Source organism: Pempheris klunzingeri, chromosome 11 (genome assembly GCF_042242105.1).
Source record: "Pempheris klunzingeri isolate RE-2024b chromosome 11, fPemKlu1.hap1, whole genome shotgun sequence".
Lineage (NCBI taxonomy): Eukaryota > Metazoa > Chordata > Actinopteri > Acropomatiformes > Pempheridae > Pempheris > Pempheris klunzingeri.
The window spans coordinates 13734616-13754003 of record NC_092022.1 but is presented as its reverse complement, the minus strand read 5'-3'; the positions used below and the strand labels follow the sequence as shown (position 1 = coordinate 13754003).

General features: G+C 40.7%; 1 protein-coding gene across 1 annotated transcript in view; it reads right to left on the bottom strand.

The window, feature by feature from the left end:
• Positions 1-1457: 1457 nt before the first annotated feature.
• cacna2d3a (calcium channel, voltage-dependent, alpha 2/delta subunit 3a) overlaps positions 1458-19388 on the bottom strand; it is a 122653-nt gene continuing 104722 nt past the window's right edge. Inside the window, exons 26-36 of the mRNA XM_070839202.1 lie at positions 18126-18187; positions 17713-17757; positions 17563-17625; positions 15828-15898; positions 13702-13777; positions 13558-13610; positions 12415-12470; positions 9734-9848; positions 3769-3881; positions 2285-2367; positions 1458-2110 (exon numbers count right to left, since the gene is read on the bottom strand). Coding sequence (XP_070695303.1) covers positions 2018-2110; positions 2285-2367; positions 3769-3881; positions 9734-9848; positions 12415-12470; positions 13558-13610; positions 13702-13777; positions 15828-15898; positions 17563-17625; positions 17713-17757; positions 18126-18187 — 830 coding nt within the window. The 3' untranslated portion in view covers positions 1458-2017. The remainder of the gene's footprint in view (positions 2111-2284; positions 2368-3768; positions 3882-9733; positions 9849-12414; positions 12471-13557; positions 13611-13701; positions 13778-15827; positions 15899-17562; positions 17626-17712; positions 17758-18125; positions 18188-19388) is intronic.

Genomic DNA, 19388 nt, shown 5'->3' with positions numbered 1-19388 from the left:
ATAAAAAGTGTCAATTACTGTTTGACAAAAAGACAACTATCACCTGTGTAACTTGTGTGTATGAGCAATGTGCAGGGGGATATTTAGAAAAGAGTGTCTTCTAGCATCTGCATGGCTTATGTTTTCCCTGCCAGTGTGTGGGGAAAACAGCTTATAGAAAACAGAGATGAGCATTTATCACTCACCCTGAGGTGGCAACAGGGTTGCCATTGTGGCAGCTCCCCAGAAAGAAGATTGCTTTCCCAAGTCTTCCTTTTGTACACACATTGGATGTTCTTTCCCATAACTCATCTGGCAAACAGGAAGAAATCACAGACCGGATTGGATGCATGACCCAAAACAGCTCCAGTCCCATTATGCAGTGATAAATGACCCACCAGCAAGTCAGAGTCTTTAGACCATAGAAAGAGGAAGACCAGGATCTACTGGAAATGATTATAGTCACAAAGTTTCGCTCAAGGGACAAGATCAGCAAAAACAGTAAAGATCCAATTAGACCACTAGGACAGTGAGAATTACCTTGTCAGGGGAGGAGGAAGCGGAGGTTGGTAGATCTGGCCGTTTGTGAGGTGGGGAAAGAGAGGGAGATGGAGCATGTCCTGTTGTTGACCACAGGGACCTTAGTGTTGACATGGAGACCACAGCGGAGCAGCCTCCTGCTGACACTGACAGGGGATCTGAAAATTTCTCTGTACTCTGTACGCACACACAAACACAGTGTGTTGGCCTGGCATGGCACACAGATTCTACACCGACTCTGTTCTTGCATGTATGTGTATGTTTGTCAGAAAATGTCGAAGGATTGTTTGTGTCTATATAAACAAATACAGATGTATGTTGTGGTTGGCCTTCGATTCCAGTGTCATGGTCTTTATTGTCTCTCTTTGTGTGGGGGATAGGCCTCTGGGGCAGAGGCTTACATGGATGACAGAGGAGGAAACACCAGATGCACACACACAAATACAGGCATGCGCATAGAGACACACAAGCCTGCCACATTTCTGCTCATGTGGAGGCCAAAAAGCGGCCAAACGTTTACCCACAGCCAACCACTGAGAGAAGATCCTGTATTAATCAGTCAGATCTGCCAACATCAAAAGAACAATCTATAGGGATGAGAGCTGATGCTTCATATTAAGTCTATTGTTCTACTGAGGGTCTGCTTCATGGACAATCTTTCAACATAGCTTTCAACAACAGCATAAATTTTAAACATCATTTTATTTCAAAAGTACACAAACAGGACCAATATTGTTCAATAAGGCAAAGCTCATATATTAATAACCACTCACGTCAGAGGACTCAAAATCTCATAGTCACAGTTTATGGGTACCACTTGCAAATCATAAATAAAATTCTTTTTTTCCTCATATACATATATATATATATATATATATATATATATATATATATATAGACTAGAACTTATTTTTTTTCTCATCATGAAAAAAAATCATTAGACAAACATTTCATTACAACCCCAGCCACATATAATCATCTTCAGTATTATTTTTTTATCCTCAGAATCATCATTGTCCATGAAAAGTCAGAGTGGGCCAGGGGAGTGTGCACCTGTCTTTCTCCACATGGGTGTTACGTGGCTCTAATGCCCAGTTCCAAGCCCAGCTACAGACCCCAGCCCTTAGCTGCTACCTGAAAGGACTGAACATAGTGGTGTGAGTGGACCACTGGACCACTTGTGCAGTTTTAAGCTACTATGTGCATTCTCAGCATTATTACTAGGATCAAAACTTAGTATCTCCCCAAAAATGTCTCCGTGCAGCGCATGTGATATTTCTAAAGCACCTTAATGATCACTACGTAGCATCTGTAATAGCTATCCATTATCAATCCTTTCAAATGAGTGCCTTGTAGGGAGGTACCTCAGGGCTAGGGGCTTTGTAATTGGTGAGTTGGAATTGGGCACAAATTTATTAGGCATTGTTGCGATTCTTTTGCATGCCGAGCCAAGCCGATCCACATCAAGTTCTGGATGGAGAGGCGTGGTCAGCTCTGGTCACCTAGGGAACAGTGCCAGGAGGACGCAGAGCAGTGTTGCTGTGAGAGACGGGGCGAGACCCATAACTCCTCCACACTCCATTGAGTTCTCCTAGAGAGAGAGAGAGAGAGAGAGAGAGAGAGAGAGAGAGAGAGGTGGGAGCAAGAAATGAACAGATATGAAATATTTTAATGAAACACCAAAGCAGAAAAGTGGGGGATATATTATGAAAGAAAGCACCATAATAGCTTGTGATCTGTATGTGCGTGTTTGTGGAGCTGATACCTCTGGGTGAAAAGGGTGACAGGTATCTGGGCGCCTTCTGTCCTTTTGCATCTTCAGTCTCTCGCACTTGAGAGATTCATTATGTGCAGCTGAAGTTAAGGCAATAACAGACAGTGTGTACCCTCTGCAGGGTGTTTTCCTGCTGAAGTGTATTTCTTGTTTATAATGGAAAGGAATGCATGTTTTTGGGAGCACCATGGCAAAATGTTCTTATTGATGCAGTGATACTTTTGCGCACAGCACGGTGTGCAAAATGAAAAAGAAAGCAGACTCTGAGCAATGTTTGATGAGTTTTCTTCTGTCGCGTAGCAACAGAATAGCAGGCTTTATGCTACAGTAAGCACTCCACAACAAAATAAACATTGGTGGACATGTATATACAGCATGACTGTACTGCATAAGATTTCAGAGAAATGCACATTGTTGGAGAACCCAGGTCGGGTTCTTTCCTGAAGTTCCTTCATTCTGACTTCACTCTGAGCTGTGTCTGCTATTGATCAGTATCCCATCACAGCGTGGGCTGTTGTGTAACACAGTCCAAACACAGACACACACACGCAGCTTTGTGAAACAGATCTCTAGTAGAGTGCTGTCTCAAAGCCTCAGCTTCAGCTCTAGTCCCTCACATCTCTTTCATCCACTGAAGGGGTAGAGGGCAAACAAACTCCCCGAGGCCTTCCCACAAATTAAAGTATTCAATGCTGTCTACATTCTGGTAACATCGATGAACACACGCTGGCTATAACTACAGCATTGTGACACTGGAACTGATCGGGGGAAAGAGAATAGACTTCTCCATTAAATGGCTTAATCAGGTAATACTAGCAGCACGCTGATGCAGTGGTTAGAACTGTTGCAGTGCAGTGGTTAGTGCTGTTACCTCACAGCAAGAGGGTTACAGGTTCAAGCCTGCCGAGTTTGCATGTTCTCCTCGTGCTTGCATTGGTTCTCTCTGGGTACTCCAGCTTCCTCCCACAATTCAAAGACATCTAGGTTATATCAGCTGGTGACTCTAAATTGCCCGTAGGTGTAAATGTGTAGGTGAATGGTTGTCTGTCTCTATGTGTCGGCCCTGTGACTGACTAGCGACCGGTCAAGGGTATATCCCGCCTCTCACCCAATCACCTCAGCTGTCACGCAACTCTTAAGGATAAATGGTATAGATAATTGATGGGGGGGCAGCTTAACTAGACAATAAAAGAAGGAGAAAGCCTAGCTGTATAACTGTATTCATTCGATCATTTTTCTGTGTCAGCTTATTACAAAATGAATCATCCATTTGAAATTTGAGCTGTGACAATTATTCGTTTTTGTATCTTTAATCAAGTTCTCTGGAGGAAGTTTTGCTATAACTAATCTTCACATCCCTATCAAATGTTACTCTCTTGCTTTACAAATGGTCCCCCCATCAGGATACCAAGAGACAAGAATTTACACACTGTAGTCCACCCCCATCCCTCAGCTCTTTGGCCAGTGAAGGATATACATGATTTCGATGGGGTCCATGGTGATTGGCTCAAACATGCTGCAGTCACACTTGTTGTCCACCACCACCATGAAGAGATTACTGCTGGGGATCTGCTGGATCACAAAGGACCTGCCAATCACAGCACAGACAGCCAGAAACGAAAAAGATGAGGAAGGAAGAAGGGAGAGGGAGCGTTGAGAGTTGGACAGGCGAGTCGACAGGGTGCATGGATATGATGTAAATTTCCATGTGTGTCAGAGGATTTGTGTTATGAGTGTTCACATTCTCCCCTGGCGGAGTGGGAGATGCACTGAAGAGACTCCGTTGGACGCATGTCAAGAAGATGACTAGTCTCACCGCCAGCTGTCAATAAACATACACAGACATAGACAGACGGACACCAACAGACACACATATAAAGTGTACACACATACTTCTCTAACTCACTCCATCCCCTCCTCTTCCTCTTTTTCTTCCCTTCCTTCTCTCTTGTCTTTGTTATATCCTATCCAAGACGAGCACCAATGAAGTGTTGCCGAATATAAAACACTCCAAAGGGAGACAAATGAGAACCACACTTTTGTGCTCATAGCTTCCCGTGGCTGTGTTTTACTGGCCTGAGAGTTCAAGCTTCGCCTCGTCCTCCTGGTCAGTGATTTATGACCGTGGATGAGCTTTATGAAGAAGAGAGGTCGTAAAGATGATCTCTTCTTTCTGTCACCCTTTCTTTATCTCTTGCTTCTTTCCCTCCCTCTCTTCTGCCGCAGCTGGGCGATTTATTGAGTTCACTGTGAAGCATTTATCAGACACGTATGAGAACATGCACGTGTGACTGAGTGAACACACGCAGATGCAGAAGTGATGTATACACACACACACACACAAACACTTTCTCAACTCTTGTGAAGAAGGAACTAAGACAAAAATAGAAAGACCTGATGAAAACAGACCTAGTCTCTACAGGAATATCTCCATCCTCAATAATTCAATACCATGACCAATTTAATCTGACCACAAGCAGCCTCCAGTCCTTGAGTAGCACCAATCCACCGCAGTCTACAGTTATCCCACCGTGACCAACCAAACCCAACCAAACCAGCCCAGCAAATAGGCCAAGCCAGTTCCAATCAGGGTGAATTAGGATCTGCTGATGTTTAATAATCCGTGCTCACCCCTGCACAGCGCCGGGCCAGCCCAACTCAGCCTGCTGATAGAAAGCAGAACAAGTGTTCTTGGAGAAAAGACTTAAACACATCCTGACAGCACAGCTGCTGGCCTTGAACATACCCAGTGCTGGGAAAGGGAGCACTACACCGCATATGAATGCACACACATACACCACACATACACACTTCACCACACACAGGGATGTGTACAATATACAAAGATACACAGACATTCATGCATACTCTCTCTCTCACAAACACGGAGAGGGTAAACACTGTGTCTTCATCTTGACATGGTCTCCTAGTGCTGCGGCTTCTAGTGATTTTGGCCAACAGAGAAACGGACAACAAAGACATCCAATATGTTTCTCTGAGAAAACGACAGGGAGACACAGTGAGTGTCAGAGACCCACAGAGGGAAAGATAAAGCAATAAAAGAGAGAAAAAAATCAAGAGTTAGACAGATGTAAAGTGTAAAGCTGATGTACAGTGGGAAAAGACACACACAAGACGTGGTGACAGAAGACGCCTTCTTCTCAAAGCTCAGGCAAAACATATCACACAACCTGTAGCTGAAGCTGATAAAAAGTAGCATTGCTTATCAACACTTTTTGATCATGAAGAAAAAATGCTTTACCTTTCCAGTGTTAGCTGTACTGAAGCCTATTTTAGGGATTAGAGCTAAGATGATATTTAACAATATACAGTGGGGCAAAAAAGTATTTAGTCAGCCACCAATTATGCAAGTTCTCCCACTTAAAAAGATGAGAGAGGCCTGTAATTTTCATCATAGGTACACTTCAACTATGAGAGACAGAATGGGGGGGAAATAATAGGTACACTTCAACTATGAGAGACAGAATGGGGGGGAAATAATCCAGGAAATCACATTGTAATCACATTGTCGGTAAAATAAGTATTTGGTCACCTACAAACAAGCAAGATTTCTGGCTCTCACAGACCTGTAACTTCTTCTTTAAGAGGCTCCTCTGTCCTCCACTCATTACCTGTATTAATGGCACCTGTTTGAACTCGTTATCAGTATAAAAGACACCTGTCCACAACCTCAAACAGTCACACTCCAAACTCCACTATGGCCAAGACCAAAGAGCTGTCAAAGGACACCAGAAACAAAATTGTAGACCTGCACCAGGCTGGGAAGACTGAGTCTGCAATAGGTAAGCAGCTTGGTGTGAAGAAATCAACTGTGGGAGCAATTATTAGAAAATGGAAGACATACAAGACCACTGATAATCTCCCTCGATCTGGGGCTGCACGCAAGATCTCACCCCGTGGGGTCAAAATGATCACAAGAACGGTGAGCAAAAATCCCAGAACCACACGGGGGGACCTAGTGAATGACCTACAGAGAGCTGGGACCAAAGTAACAAAGGCTACCATCAGTAACACACTACGCCGCCAGGGACTCAAATCCTGCCGGACGTGTCCCCCTGCTTAAGCCAGTACATGTCCAGGCCCGTCTGAAGTTTCATCATTTGGATGATCCAGAAGAGGATTGGGAGACTGTCATATGGTCAGATGAAACCAAAATAGAACTTTTTGGGAAAAACTCAACTTGTCGTGTTTGGAGGAGAAAGAATGCTGAGTTGCATCCAAAGAACACCATACCTACTGTGAAGCATGGGGGTGGAAACATCATGCTTTGGGGCTGTTTTTCTGCAAAGGGACCAGGACGACTGATCCGTGTAAAGGAAAGAATGAATGGGGCCATGTATCGTGAGATTTTGAGTGAAAACCTCCTTCCATCAGCAAGGGCATTGAAGATGAAATGTGACTGGGTCTTTCAGCATGACAATGATCCCAAACACACCGCCCGGGCAACGAAGGAGCATTTCAAGGTCCTGAAGTGGCCTAGCCAGTCTCCAGATCTCAACCCCATAGAAAATCTTTGGAGGGAGTTGAAAGTCCATGTTGCCCAGCGACAGCCCCAAAACATCACTGCTCTAGAGGAGATCTGCATGGAGGAATGGGCCAAAATACCAGCAACAGTGTGTGAAAACCTTGTGAAGACTTACAGAAAACGTTTGACCTCTGACCAAATACTTATTTTCCACCATAATTTGCAAATAAATTCTTTAAAAATCAGACAATGTGATTTTCTGGATTTTTTTTTTTTTTCTCATTTTGTCTCTCATAGTTGAGGTGTACCTATGATGAAAATTACAGGCCTCTCATCTTTTTAAGTGGGAGAACTTGCACAATTGGTGGCTGACTAAATACTTTTTTGCCCCACTGTATCATGCCTCATACATGTTTTGCTTTTGATGCAGAACAGTAGCAAAAATTTACTATCTTTCATGGTAAAATTGTTCTTAGCTCAGTTTTGGCAAAATCTAATATTTTTGTGTCCTTTAGAGAATGTTCACATTTTTCCAATGATTTAATCATTGCATAACTAACCATAACCATCAGCAAATGCACTGTATGGTTGTCAGAAATATCTGTCATCACAGTTGGGAAATTTGACCAGTAATTACTGTGTGTAATTTAACAATTACTAATTCAATGAGCTGACATTGCTCCAGAAAAATTTCAACAAATAGACTGGCGAGTTTTCACAGTAATGCTGTCATTTTATTTCCATTTCGCTCATTACTTTCGGGGAAAATGGCCATCATGATTCCAGTATTCTCTTTTTAAGCCTTTTTACACATTTTACATGATTCCAATATACACTTTATTCAGGGAACTGACATATTTTTACCTACCAACTGCTGTTGATGCCAATGCAGTAAAAGGTGTATAACAAAAGTTACCAGTTGGGTAACATGAGCCATGAAATAAAATCTAAAAAATAGAAAAGATTAATAGAAAACATGGAATGTGTTTTTGACAAATGTCAAAGGGGGACTATTTGTGAAGAATCTAAAAATTAACACAATTACATTAATGTAATTCAGCATGAAAAAAATCACCAATCAACAATTGTATACAATGAAAAGCCTTCATAATTGATATTAAGATACAAATGTACATCAGTGAATATGTAGATGCTGGTTCTATAAAAACTGCAACACCATTTCTTGTTTTTTTTGTTGTCATATACTGTATATTGTAAAAAGCACTTCTCGTCTGAAACTGAAGCATTAAACTCTGTTTAAAAAGCTGCATTAAACAAAACAAAACAAAACAAAACAAAACTTGTGTATACTGAGAGGGACAACATCATATTATAAAAAAACATCTCAGCAATACCATGATTATTAGTTTGACCTGGGATAAAGACACAGATGTATTTCAAGAATTTCTTACAGATGAAACGTCTGACTGTAGCGCCGAGCTGCAGCACATTACGACTTTGAACCTTTCTCTTTTTGGTACATGGCTCGTCTGGGACGGTCAAGAGAAAGTAGAGTAGTAGGATATATGGATGTAAGTATTGTCGCTAATAGTCCCCTTGAAGACCTTCTCTGGTTAGAGACATGACACACTCTTTGCCTTAAATCTCATGTTCCAGTCTAGAGAAAATGGCAGTGCTTTAATGGAGGTTAAGTCATCCTATAGGGCCACTTAGGCTATTATATCATTCACTAGATTTCATTGTCTCTTGTGCTTTGTCTCTCTGCTTCACGCATCAGAAAGTAATGGACAAATGCACACACACATGCACACACACACACACACACACAGTCAAAATACAGTTAAGACAGGTTTAACAGGCTATAGCTTAGGGTATATTTCCTAGTGCATAAAGCACACACACATGTCTCGATGAAAATATGAGAAAAAGGCCTCAGTCAGCCTGTAACGTGAAACAGATGTTTATCACCAATATCCTCTATTACTAATATGAACTATAAAATTCCACATCACCAAAATAAAAACTAAATTTTACTTTGTCAAATTCATTGTGCTTTAAAAAAGATTTATCTAAAGGCGACATGTTGCTCAGAGCACAGAGCCCTGCCCGCTAATCCCAGTTCTGGTGTCTTCATTGGCGATGAGGCCATTCTTCTCTGAAGCACGCTTCTGTCATGCGTGTGAGTGAGTGAGAGGGTGCTGTGTGTGTATTCACACCGCATTTTACTCATAGCACCCAGGGCAGTGGTTACCCTGCTGACCTTGTGGGGCTGTACCGGCAGAAGACACACAAGGAAAACACACATACACACACTCTCTGTCTCTCTCTCTCTTTCTCGCTCACACACACACACACACACACACACACACGCACACACACACACACACACACACACGCACACACACACACACACACACACACGCACGCACACACACACACACACACACACACACACACACACACACACACACACACACAGGGTTGTGAGCTTCCCTGGCAGTTCCACAGCTGGGAGCAATGAAGGGCCCATTGGAGGGATCCAGAGAACACCCCACAATTGCCTGACAGAAAAGCCCAAATTGTTAATGGGGACCACACTCATTTTCCCATTTTTTAAAGGAAGCCTTTTTTCCACCTCTCTCCCTCATCTCTAAATACCTCGTATTTCAAACTGCCGGAGGAGAGAGTGTCTGTGTGTTTCTGCATGCATGTCTCTGATGGATTGCCAAGATAAAAGTGTTTTCAACAAACAACAAATGATTTAAATGTGTTTCTCATTATCAGGGATTATAGAGATGAAAATATTTCCCCAAGATGAGACATAACAGGATAATTCATTTTTCTTTGTTAGATTGTTTTATGGAGCGAAGTGGTCAGCTGGAATCCAAGGTGTTTTATTTAACAGTAGGACAGAAGTTTACACTGATGTTGCTGCTGATGTTGTGCTCACATGTGCGTATGTGTGTGTGTGTGTTTGCGTGCGTGTCTCATACTTGATGCAGCCGTCACAGTCAAGGTTGCCTGTGTTCTCTTTGATGGTTCTCTCGGAGATGAAGGCTGGGTACTCTGTGTCACATGGTACCTGCATGCTCCGACCTATCCTCTGAGCTGGAGGGAGGACGGGAGAGAGAGAGAGAGAGAGAGAGAGAGAGAGAGAGAGAGAGAGAGAGGGAGACAGACAAAGAAAGAAAGAAAGGAAGAAAGGAAGAAACACTTGTGAAATATTCACTTTAAAGTCAAATATATGTTTAAAATATTTATGCAAATACTGTGGAAGTAAACACACCACATCCTTGCAAATATACAAGTTTGAGCTAAAGTATTTCTGAATTTTTGAACCAGGACTGCCTCTTGTCCAGCTGGAGATATTTCCCGTGTAAATCTAGGCCAACCATTTCTGCAATATTACTTGAACTCTCCTGCCACCCAGTGGTTTGAAACAATGCTACAGGAAAGAAAGCAGACCGGAGGCTAAATCTATTACTATATCTATTTGTGTTAATATTTTGAAAGCAGGCTTACTAAAGTAGGGGCTACTATATTTCAAATTTGCATATTACATATATGAATCTAAAGACACACGTTTATCTGTAAATTTAGTTAGTTAGTTTTAAGAGTTAACAGGGCGGTCTTCATACTTTTTTACAGCCTAAAGATGGTGGATTATCTGTGTGAATGGATTGGTTTAATTACTGGGTGTCAGTAGTGCAGCATTAGTGTTTGAAAAAATGTGTGTTTGCGTTTGCAGTTGTATATAAACTACATGCATGTGAGAAATGCAGCGTACACGTATAATCGTATGGGATTAGTTCAGCTTGACAAACTGTGTAGATTGGGTTACGGGCTGCTAAATTAGGGTGTTTCAGCTGTGTGTCACAGGCCTGTGTCTCTATTGTAAAAAGATATAGAGAGTGCTGCTAAGACCTGAGGCTAGCCAGCTGTGAAATTGTCTCGACTGCTTGGCGAGCAGCGATGCCCAGCTTCACTTCATTTGGGATAAGAGTGTGCAAGGAAAGCATTTTATAGACTTTCATTTTGTGGTTCTTTCTCCCCCTCTCCCCTCTCTCACATTCACAAATGAAATATTTTCATATTAGTTTTGGCTAGAATTAATACTACAATATGATGCTGCTTAGTGAGGCTTTAATTTCAGTCAGGCAAATAGAATTCAACACTCCATAAAGCATTAGGCATCACAGCATTCATAGCTTGGCAGTAATCATATGAGAATGTGCATGCGTTTGTGGAAGAAAGTGAGACAGACAAAGAAAGGAAAGACATAAAAACTAGAGAAGGAGAGATAGACTGAGTGAGAAAAGAGAGAGCGAGAGAAGCCTTTTTTCTCCTGTTACAAAGCGGATATTGCTTCCCACCACTACAAATATGACACACATCCTTACAGATCATAAAACCATCAAGTATAACCTCTGGACACACAAACAAAAACATACACTCTCTCTCTCTCTCTCTCTCTCTCTCTCTCTCCTTCTCACACTGAGGTCGCTTAAGGTAGTCTCGTGTTCTGCCATTTTTACATTTAGGTTTTGGATTATGACTCCTTATTCTGTTTTTCCAGTGGTCACACTGACTCAGGCTGAGAGGAAATGGAGGGGAGATGGTGAAGATGAAGACAGGAGGTCAGTGCTGAGGACACTGGTTTTGTACTCTGTATGCAATGAACTTTGTTCAATGTGAACCCGAGCATCATCATCATCAATGGATTTTACTTTTAGAAATAAAAATAGAGACATCAAAAAGAAGCTACATTTTGATGATCATTTTAAAACAAATTAATGTTTTTAAGGGTAGGTGTTCAATTAAAAGATGACTTCATTTCCTTTCTTTTCTTTGGCAGACAGGAAAGTTTACTGCAAAAACTATTAAATAAAAGTTTTGTTTTTTTTTAGAAAATGGAAAATGAGGTCTTATTTTTCTTATTCATTGCTGCATGTGGTTATTTAGGTATGTCTTTAGATGTTAAGTGAAAAACAACAAGGTTAAATTCAGAAATAGTTAGTGTTGACATGACATCCATAAACATCAACAATGTTATAAATGATGATGACTTCAAAGGAGAAGAACATCAAACATTTTCCAGGTTCAAAGAAAACAGTTTCCTGTTCTTCTATTGTTCTATTTTTTCTATTGTTTCTTTTGTTTGTTCTACAAATATAATATTTCCAGAAAATGGAATAAGTTGCTTTGGATCTTTCAGTGAAAAAAATTATTTTTACCTTTTCATTTCTGTTTTTGAATGTTAAATTCAAGACCATGAATAAATAAATTACCATTTCATATGGTCAGCATGGTCAGTTTTTCAGTTGTAAAAACCTGTGTGAACAAATTACACATATCTAGAGTGATAATGATTACCCTGATTCTCATCTTCTAGATGTATCACAAAAATTTACACAGAATTATTATTTGAGGGTCAGAATTATTAAGCATTTAACGATCAAATATAATGCATATGACGCAAGCTCTTACAGGACTGTGTGCATGCACCAAGCTTAATTTACTTGGAAGTTCAGAGTACATAAACAGTACTTTTTGTATATAAACTATTGCTATTATTATAGTATAAGCTATACGCTTTTACATGAATGTGTGCATGTGTGAGTTTGCTTTAGACGGAGAGAGAGAACAAGAAGATCACCAATGAGTGCGTTCTTACCTTTAGCTGTGAGGTCAGAGTACCACCAGCTGTACAAGTTGAACTCCAGAAGGAATCTAAACATGGAGAAGACATCAGCTTTAACAATACACTCCAACACAGGCTTATTCAATACATGCGTTAACACTCTATCCTGCATTCCAGCCATTTCATACATTTACGACAAAAGTTTCTCAGGGACAAATTGTTTACTTTCACAAAAGATCATCAGTTTAGTTTTAAAAGCAACCACAGGACAGATATAAATCATTCCTCAATGGCATTTATCCTGGTTGCAATTTCATCGTGCTTCTTTCATCTGACAAAAGCAGTAAATTACATCAAATCTTTTTTAACTTTTTAAACTTTTTAACAAAATGTTTATAAAACAGTTTGCATTGCAACTGTTAATCTCATAATTAATCATCTTGTGTATATAGGGGATCTGGTTATATTGTCTCTGTTCCACAGTTGTTATACTGCTAGTAGTGGTAATAATGCTCAATATGATGCTTACCTCCTTATATTGCAAATGCAAAGTATGCATTGTGCACTCCTGATGTCAACGTGCCACTCTTTGCATTGTGTGTGTTTGTTTGATTATGTTAAATTAAATTATTATTACGAATTACATGATAATAATAATAATAATAATAATAATAATAATTATCATTATCGTCATCATCATCATTATTGTTAATATCATTATTATTATTTTTAAATTGATCGAGTAAGAAAGGCAAGTAATAAGATAATAGAAAATGAAGCATCTAAAACAAAAGTTCGATAACATTTGTGACAAAAATGTGACTGCACTGTGAAAGGCTGTAAAATAGACAACACAATCCTCCCATGATGCACTGTGGTGACAACAGACCACCCAGGAGAATTCCGCAACCACAACATGGCATCGCAGAAATACCCGCGCAACAGGAAACATCAGGTAGCCATTACTGCTCATGATCGCTGATGATCACATAGACGAACAAGTGAAGCCACTCATAAACAAACATACTGTTGATGTATAGTCACAAACACACATTTAACCTCATTTGACAGGAGAGGTCACCATACAAGTCCTGAAAAGCACATGTATGTAGCAAAAGCATGTGCTGTTACAGTCAGACAAAAGGCACTCTCACATACACAGTATACAAGTCTTACATGACAAGCTCAGTCAGGATCCACTTCACGGCTGAGAAGAAAGCAAAGTAAGGCTACGGAAATAAAAAGAGAAAGAAAATGTGAATCAGACAAAACACATAATACACAGCCCCAACTTTGTGAGAGGAAACATGCCGTACTCACATCCAACAATGTGTGTCCACTGTCACTACTCTCTGAAAAAACCCAACATAGAGCCTGGTAGTCATACAGAGTGACCCTGAGTAGATAAAGATAGCAAAGACAGCGCAGAGAGTGAGACAGAGACACCAGAGATAGAGATAAATGGAGGTAAAGACAGAATGTTTCACTTTTCATAAGTAATGCAAGTGTCAGGATAAGGAGATATGAGTCCTGATTCACACATTATCTCTACTGTTACATGCCTGTGGGGCCTTTTGGACTGTTGTGTGGGAGCAGGAAGGAAATATCCCACCTCTGCTATAACTGCCTCTTTACCTAGATAATATATTGGATGGATGTGGCAAGAATGGGAAAAGGAAAGCAACTGAAAGCCCAGAGCTTCCCGAGAGGTTCCTCAAAGTGATGCAGGAAGGTGGGTATATGTCTGTGTGTTGATGATTTCGGGATATTGGGGGGATATTGGGGGGATATCGGAGGATTTAGGGGCTTAGTGGACCCTAAGGGTGTGAGGTCTGGGTCTGTCTGGAAGAGGTTATTGAAGGGATTCCTAACACACACATACACGCACGCAAATACACACACACCGGCCTCTCTTCCTCACAGCCTCTGGACAAGTTCCTATACTTGACAATACTTTGTGAGTGAGCGTGTGTGCGAGCATGTGTGTGATGTCTGACTGGGCCCGGTCTATCCGCAGCCTTGGGCGATGTTCAAACCTCAGTCACAGTACTGGTGACACATACCTCAAATACACCGCCAGGAACCAATTAGCACTAAGCCAGGCCACATAATGGTGTTAGCAGCAAACTTAGACTAATGTAGTATCTGTGTGTGAGTGTGTGTTTGCATGGGTGTGTTATTACTGCATTGGCGTGTGGGTGCGTAATCGTGCCCTTCATTTGCTTTCTATGGGAGCATAACATCACGTTCAACTGTTTTATTGATTTCCCTGTGTATTGCTTGTTTGAAAGATGAGTAATCCAAAAATAACTCAAAATGATTTGTCCACATTTGTCTTCTCCTGCAGCCTTGACACTGACAGATAAATCCAAGCTGGCAGCTTGTGTCAACTTTAAGTGGTGCACTTTAGAATGTCTTTAATGTTTTTTAATCAAGACAAAAACTCTGCTGCAACTTCGCGCATTAATTCTCTACAGATGGCACTGGGTTAAGACAGATCATACTGGATTCATTAGTGTTAAGATCTATAAGCTCTATTAGTCATCATGTTAATACTTCATGACACAAGTCGTATTATTCATTCATCATATGTCGTCCTTAATTTTAAACAATCCCTCATCATCCAACATTAAAGATTCAGTGAAAGCACTTGTAGGCCTCTGTTTTCATGAGTGGGACTGTAAACCATTTGCTGTCAGCTTTTGAGGTTCATCCCTATGATAAACAGGCGTGGTTGTCTACTTGTGCGACGATTTGTCATCCTTGATTTTTATGCACTGAGGCAGAATGGCTAAAATCTACTCACCCACGTCCTGAAGGCAGAACTGGATGCTGGGTACAGTCTTGGTGCTGTGTTGGAAATGTGGTTGTAAGCTTCTCTACAATCTAAGCTTACTTTTAACTGTGTTCTCCGCTTTTAACCGAATTCTCTTGAGATTCCATAAATGTTGAACAGTTTGACTCCACAGTAGACTACACTATGTGTCTGTGTCTGTTTCGGTGCATTTCTGTTCTCTAATACTGGGAAAGTTATCCTCTTGGGTAAAATTTCCAAATTAATCGCAGAAAGTCGCCACCCACTGCTCCTGGCATTTTCCAGGAGACACAGCTTTACAACAAGCAGTATATGCGTGGATGTGTCTACATTTGTGTGTCTGTGTGAATGTGTGTGAGACTTCAAGTTTCTCCTAATTCCTTCGTTTCAGGAAAAGATTTGCTGTAATCCCCTAACGGAGAACTCTGCTGAGCGAGGGGTCGGAGTTCAACGCTGAATAGCTCAACACGATTGGCCAAGTTAAGAGCTGTCAGCACAACGGGAGACATGCTCTCATTCTGTGGCCTGCCTGATATTATGCACATACATTTACACACATGCATACACTTGTGCTGGTACATATAAGTACACACTCGTACACCCACACACACGTGCAGTTTGAAATACTTACCTCTTGAAAGAACCCATTTGCAGAAGCTTACTCATTACAGCTCCCTCTGCTTCTCCAAAGAATTTCCCTGTCTGAGAAAGAAAGGAAAGATTTTTTTTTAATTTTATTTAATAAAACAAGTCATAACAAAATGTAAATGTAAAACTGACATCACCTTAAAACTATGTGCTTATAATGCTAGAAGCTCTTTTAGGCACAAAAAGTCGACACTTGCAAAGACCAGATCAGGTTGGATGAGAGAAGCCGTCAATTAGCAAACCTTAAAGCATGCAGACACCATCCTTCATAGCATTGCTTAATGGTCTGTGGGGTCCTTCCATCTGCTCTGCCAAATCACCAAGTGGTCATGGTCAAAGAGAAAAAAATCTGTGCTACAAACACACTAACTACTTCTTTAAGGACAGAACTAAGAGTGAAATATCTCATACATAAAGCTTCCAAAAGCCTCTTATTGCAGTTTGTATGTTCCAAACATACAAAACATGGTGACCTGGTACATAGAGACACATGTAACTTTTTCTGATGACTCAGTAAAAAGAACGACCATAACATCTTTGAATTTAGCTGAAAAACAAGTCTGTGTGTTCTTCTCCAGTGCAGGTAAGCCCCCTTCCCCCCATATTTCTTGTTCATGCCTTTAAAAAAACTGTGATCTGTCTTACTATTAGTCATTTACAATAATATAACATTCAGGAAACTTAATAACACACTCAAGTGATTTATTGATTCATTTCCATTCATTCTCAACTGTTTCAGCATAACGTATAACATGATTTGAGATCCCTGAGATTCACGGCCTCTTGCATGTCCAAACTGGTCCAATCCAGGTGATGCCAAGAGGACAAAGTTAATAGACCATTAGCCAGTGTGAATTACACCTCCCATCTCTCCCCATTGTCATTTTCTTGACACCTGGGAGGCTGAGCATCCCACCTCAGCTGCATCTTACCCATGAAATCTTCTCCTAGAAACGGCATGAAATTGCCTGAAACGGCACAGCCTGGAAGATCCTCCAGTTCATCCAGACAGACGTATTCAGACCCCTCTCATATTTAATACAACATTTCGTAATGTTAATGTTACCTTGTTGGTCGATGACACTGCATAACGACAATGAGATGAAACAATTTGACAAGTGGAACCCTAAATGCTCTGTCACTTCCAAATTAGGATCAAATAAACAATAGGAGGCAGCAAGTGAGAGATATGTGAAAAGAACATACAGTGGAAGGGAAGGGCAGTGACAGCCAGCGGACTGGCTTCTAGATGAGCCAAAGCCGGAGTGACAACATGCCTGGTGACAGCTAAGCAGAGGGTCTATGCTAGGGCAGCACCATGTCTCCTTGAGAGAAATCTAAACAACAATATGCATGTGACGAAGGAAAAATATTGTATAATAGGAAAAGGAAATTTAAAAGGTAGCTTTGCATATTTGATTAAAATGTTTTGCTCTTGGACTTCTACATGGTCATTACTGAGTCACCAACATCTGCTCAGGTGTAATCTTAAAACAGAATCGTGTGAATGTATGTAGCTTAATGTTGCTGGTATGAGAACTAGCTAATAAAGCTAATAGCTCCTCTTGAATTCAAATAACATCTGAATATCAACTTGCACAAAAAACTGTGTTTGTTCTATAACTACTTTAAAACAGACTGTTATGCAACCTTTTTCAGTGCTATTGCCGTACCTGGCTTTATTTGTGTATGAGCCTCTTTGTGTGTTGGCGTCTTACCAAAGTATAATCCTCTGCTACCAGAACGAAGCCATTGTTGTCAATGAGGTAGCAGTTAATATTCTGTTAAATGGAAAACAAAGTGTTAAAGCAGTTGTAAGAAGCAAAAGTGACAAAATCATAGATGGTTGAAAAAGACTGCTGACTGACCTCATCATCACAGCTTATGGAACATTTTCCATCTAATGCTGCACACTGTAAGAAGGCAGGTTAAAAAGGAAAAAAGGTTATCTGCATACCGTGTTGGGATGTCACACCAAATCTTTAGGCTATTTGGTTGAGAGCATAATTTTCTTTTATCAGCTGGAAACCTTTACTGTCTTCCAAATGAAATGAAACAGACTGATGACCTTTACTTGTTAAAAGTTCTACCAAAAAAATTCAAACATTAATATTTATAACATGTATGGACATGTTAGGTTATTGTTCAAGTACAAAAATGTCATGAAACAAAGGGTACTTTATGAAATAAGTGTGCTACACACGCATAAATGAGCAGGTAGGAACAAGAACAAAGTGGTTATTATTTTTTACATGCAGGATGTGTGTTTATGCATGTGTACCTGTCTGCTGGCTGTCCAGAATTTCTTCTGAAAAAACTCCAGTTTCATCTGGATGCCCACAGCTGAAAGAAGAACAACTATGTCACTGGGATGTAGTAACAGGATATGTGTGTGCTTTGTTTACTGAAGTGCAAGCACAGTGTGATCTTTATCACAACAGAGGTCATCCTACAGGCAAGAGGAGATTATCTATATACACACAGAGTCAAAGTGCCTCTTTCATTAACCCCAACCATACTTTGATTGCAAACCCTGCTGGACAAAATGGGCCAAATGGGCAATTACACCCCACATCATACATGTGTCAGCTTATTTTTCTGGAAGGCTAAGTGTGTGTGCGTCATACTATACTATCTGCATGCATGTTCACAGATGCTGCCAACCACAGTCAAAATGCAGTTTCACACGATTCTAAACCAGACCTCTTTCTATGTGCCCACATGAAATCGAACCCATTCCTCAGTCTGCCTCCCTGTTGTTATCCCTACAGGCATTTTCAGAGTTGGTATACAGAGCTGCTCTCACTTCCATAAGCCTCGTCCCAGCAGGTCCCTAAATGCACAGATCTGACCAGAATTCCTTGCCTGGAAAAAACAGCCGCTGTGATTAAATGTGTCAGCTTCTTCAGAGCTGGTTGAGGAAAGATTGACACATTCACCACAGGCTTTAACTTCCCTCCTCTCCTCCCCGTCCTCCTCTCCCTCTACCCCCTGATACGAAGACTCAGAGGACCCTGGCTTTCTCTCAGCGGGTGTGTGCCATGCGTTCAGGGTCTGTAACTCTTTCCAGGAGCAAAATTTAGAGCTTTGGTCAAATGCAGAGCAGCCACAGGTGGTAAACTGAATGGATGAGAATGTGGTATTCTGATGGATTTAACAGCTGGGACCTTGAACTACACTGAGACAGATATATTGATTGACGATGTAGACATTCATTGACTTACTGTGTCTAGTTGACATGGGCCTATTAGATTGGAAATTACACAAATTGCAATGCAATACAAGCTTAATGTTGGTGTCTTTATTTCAGCTCTGTGTAGAGTTTCACTCTAAAGGAGGGAAAATTTAAAAAAAACAGTCTGAATGAAAGTTGTATAACACATTTATTTTCAAGAGGCAGAATGAGCACAGGAAGGTTTTTGTTTTCGCAAACCAAAGCAAAAAACAAATAAAGCAATAACCCTGCAGAAGCATAATGCAAAAAAGCACATTGGATGATCCACATTTGACAATTTATGCATCATGTTTTTAGATATTTTATAGT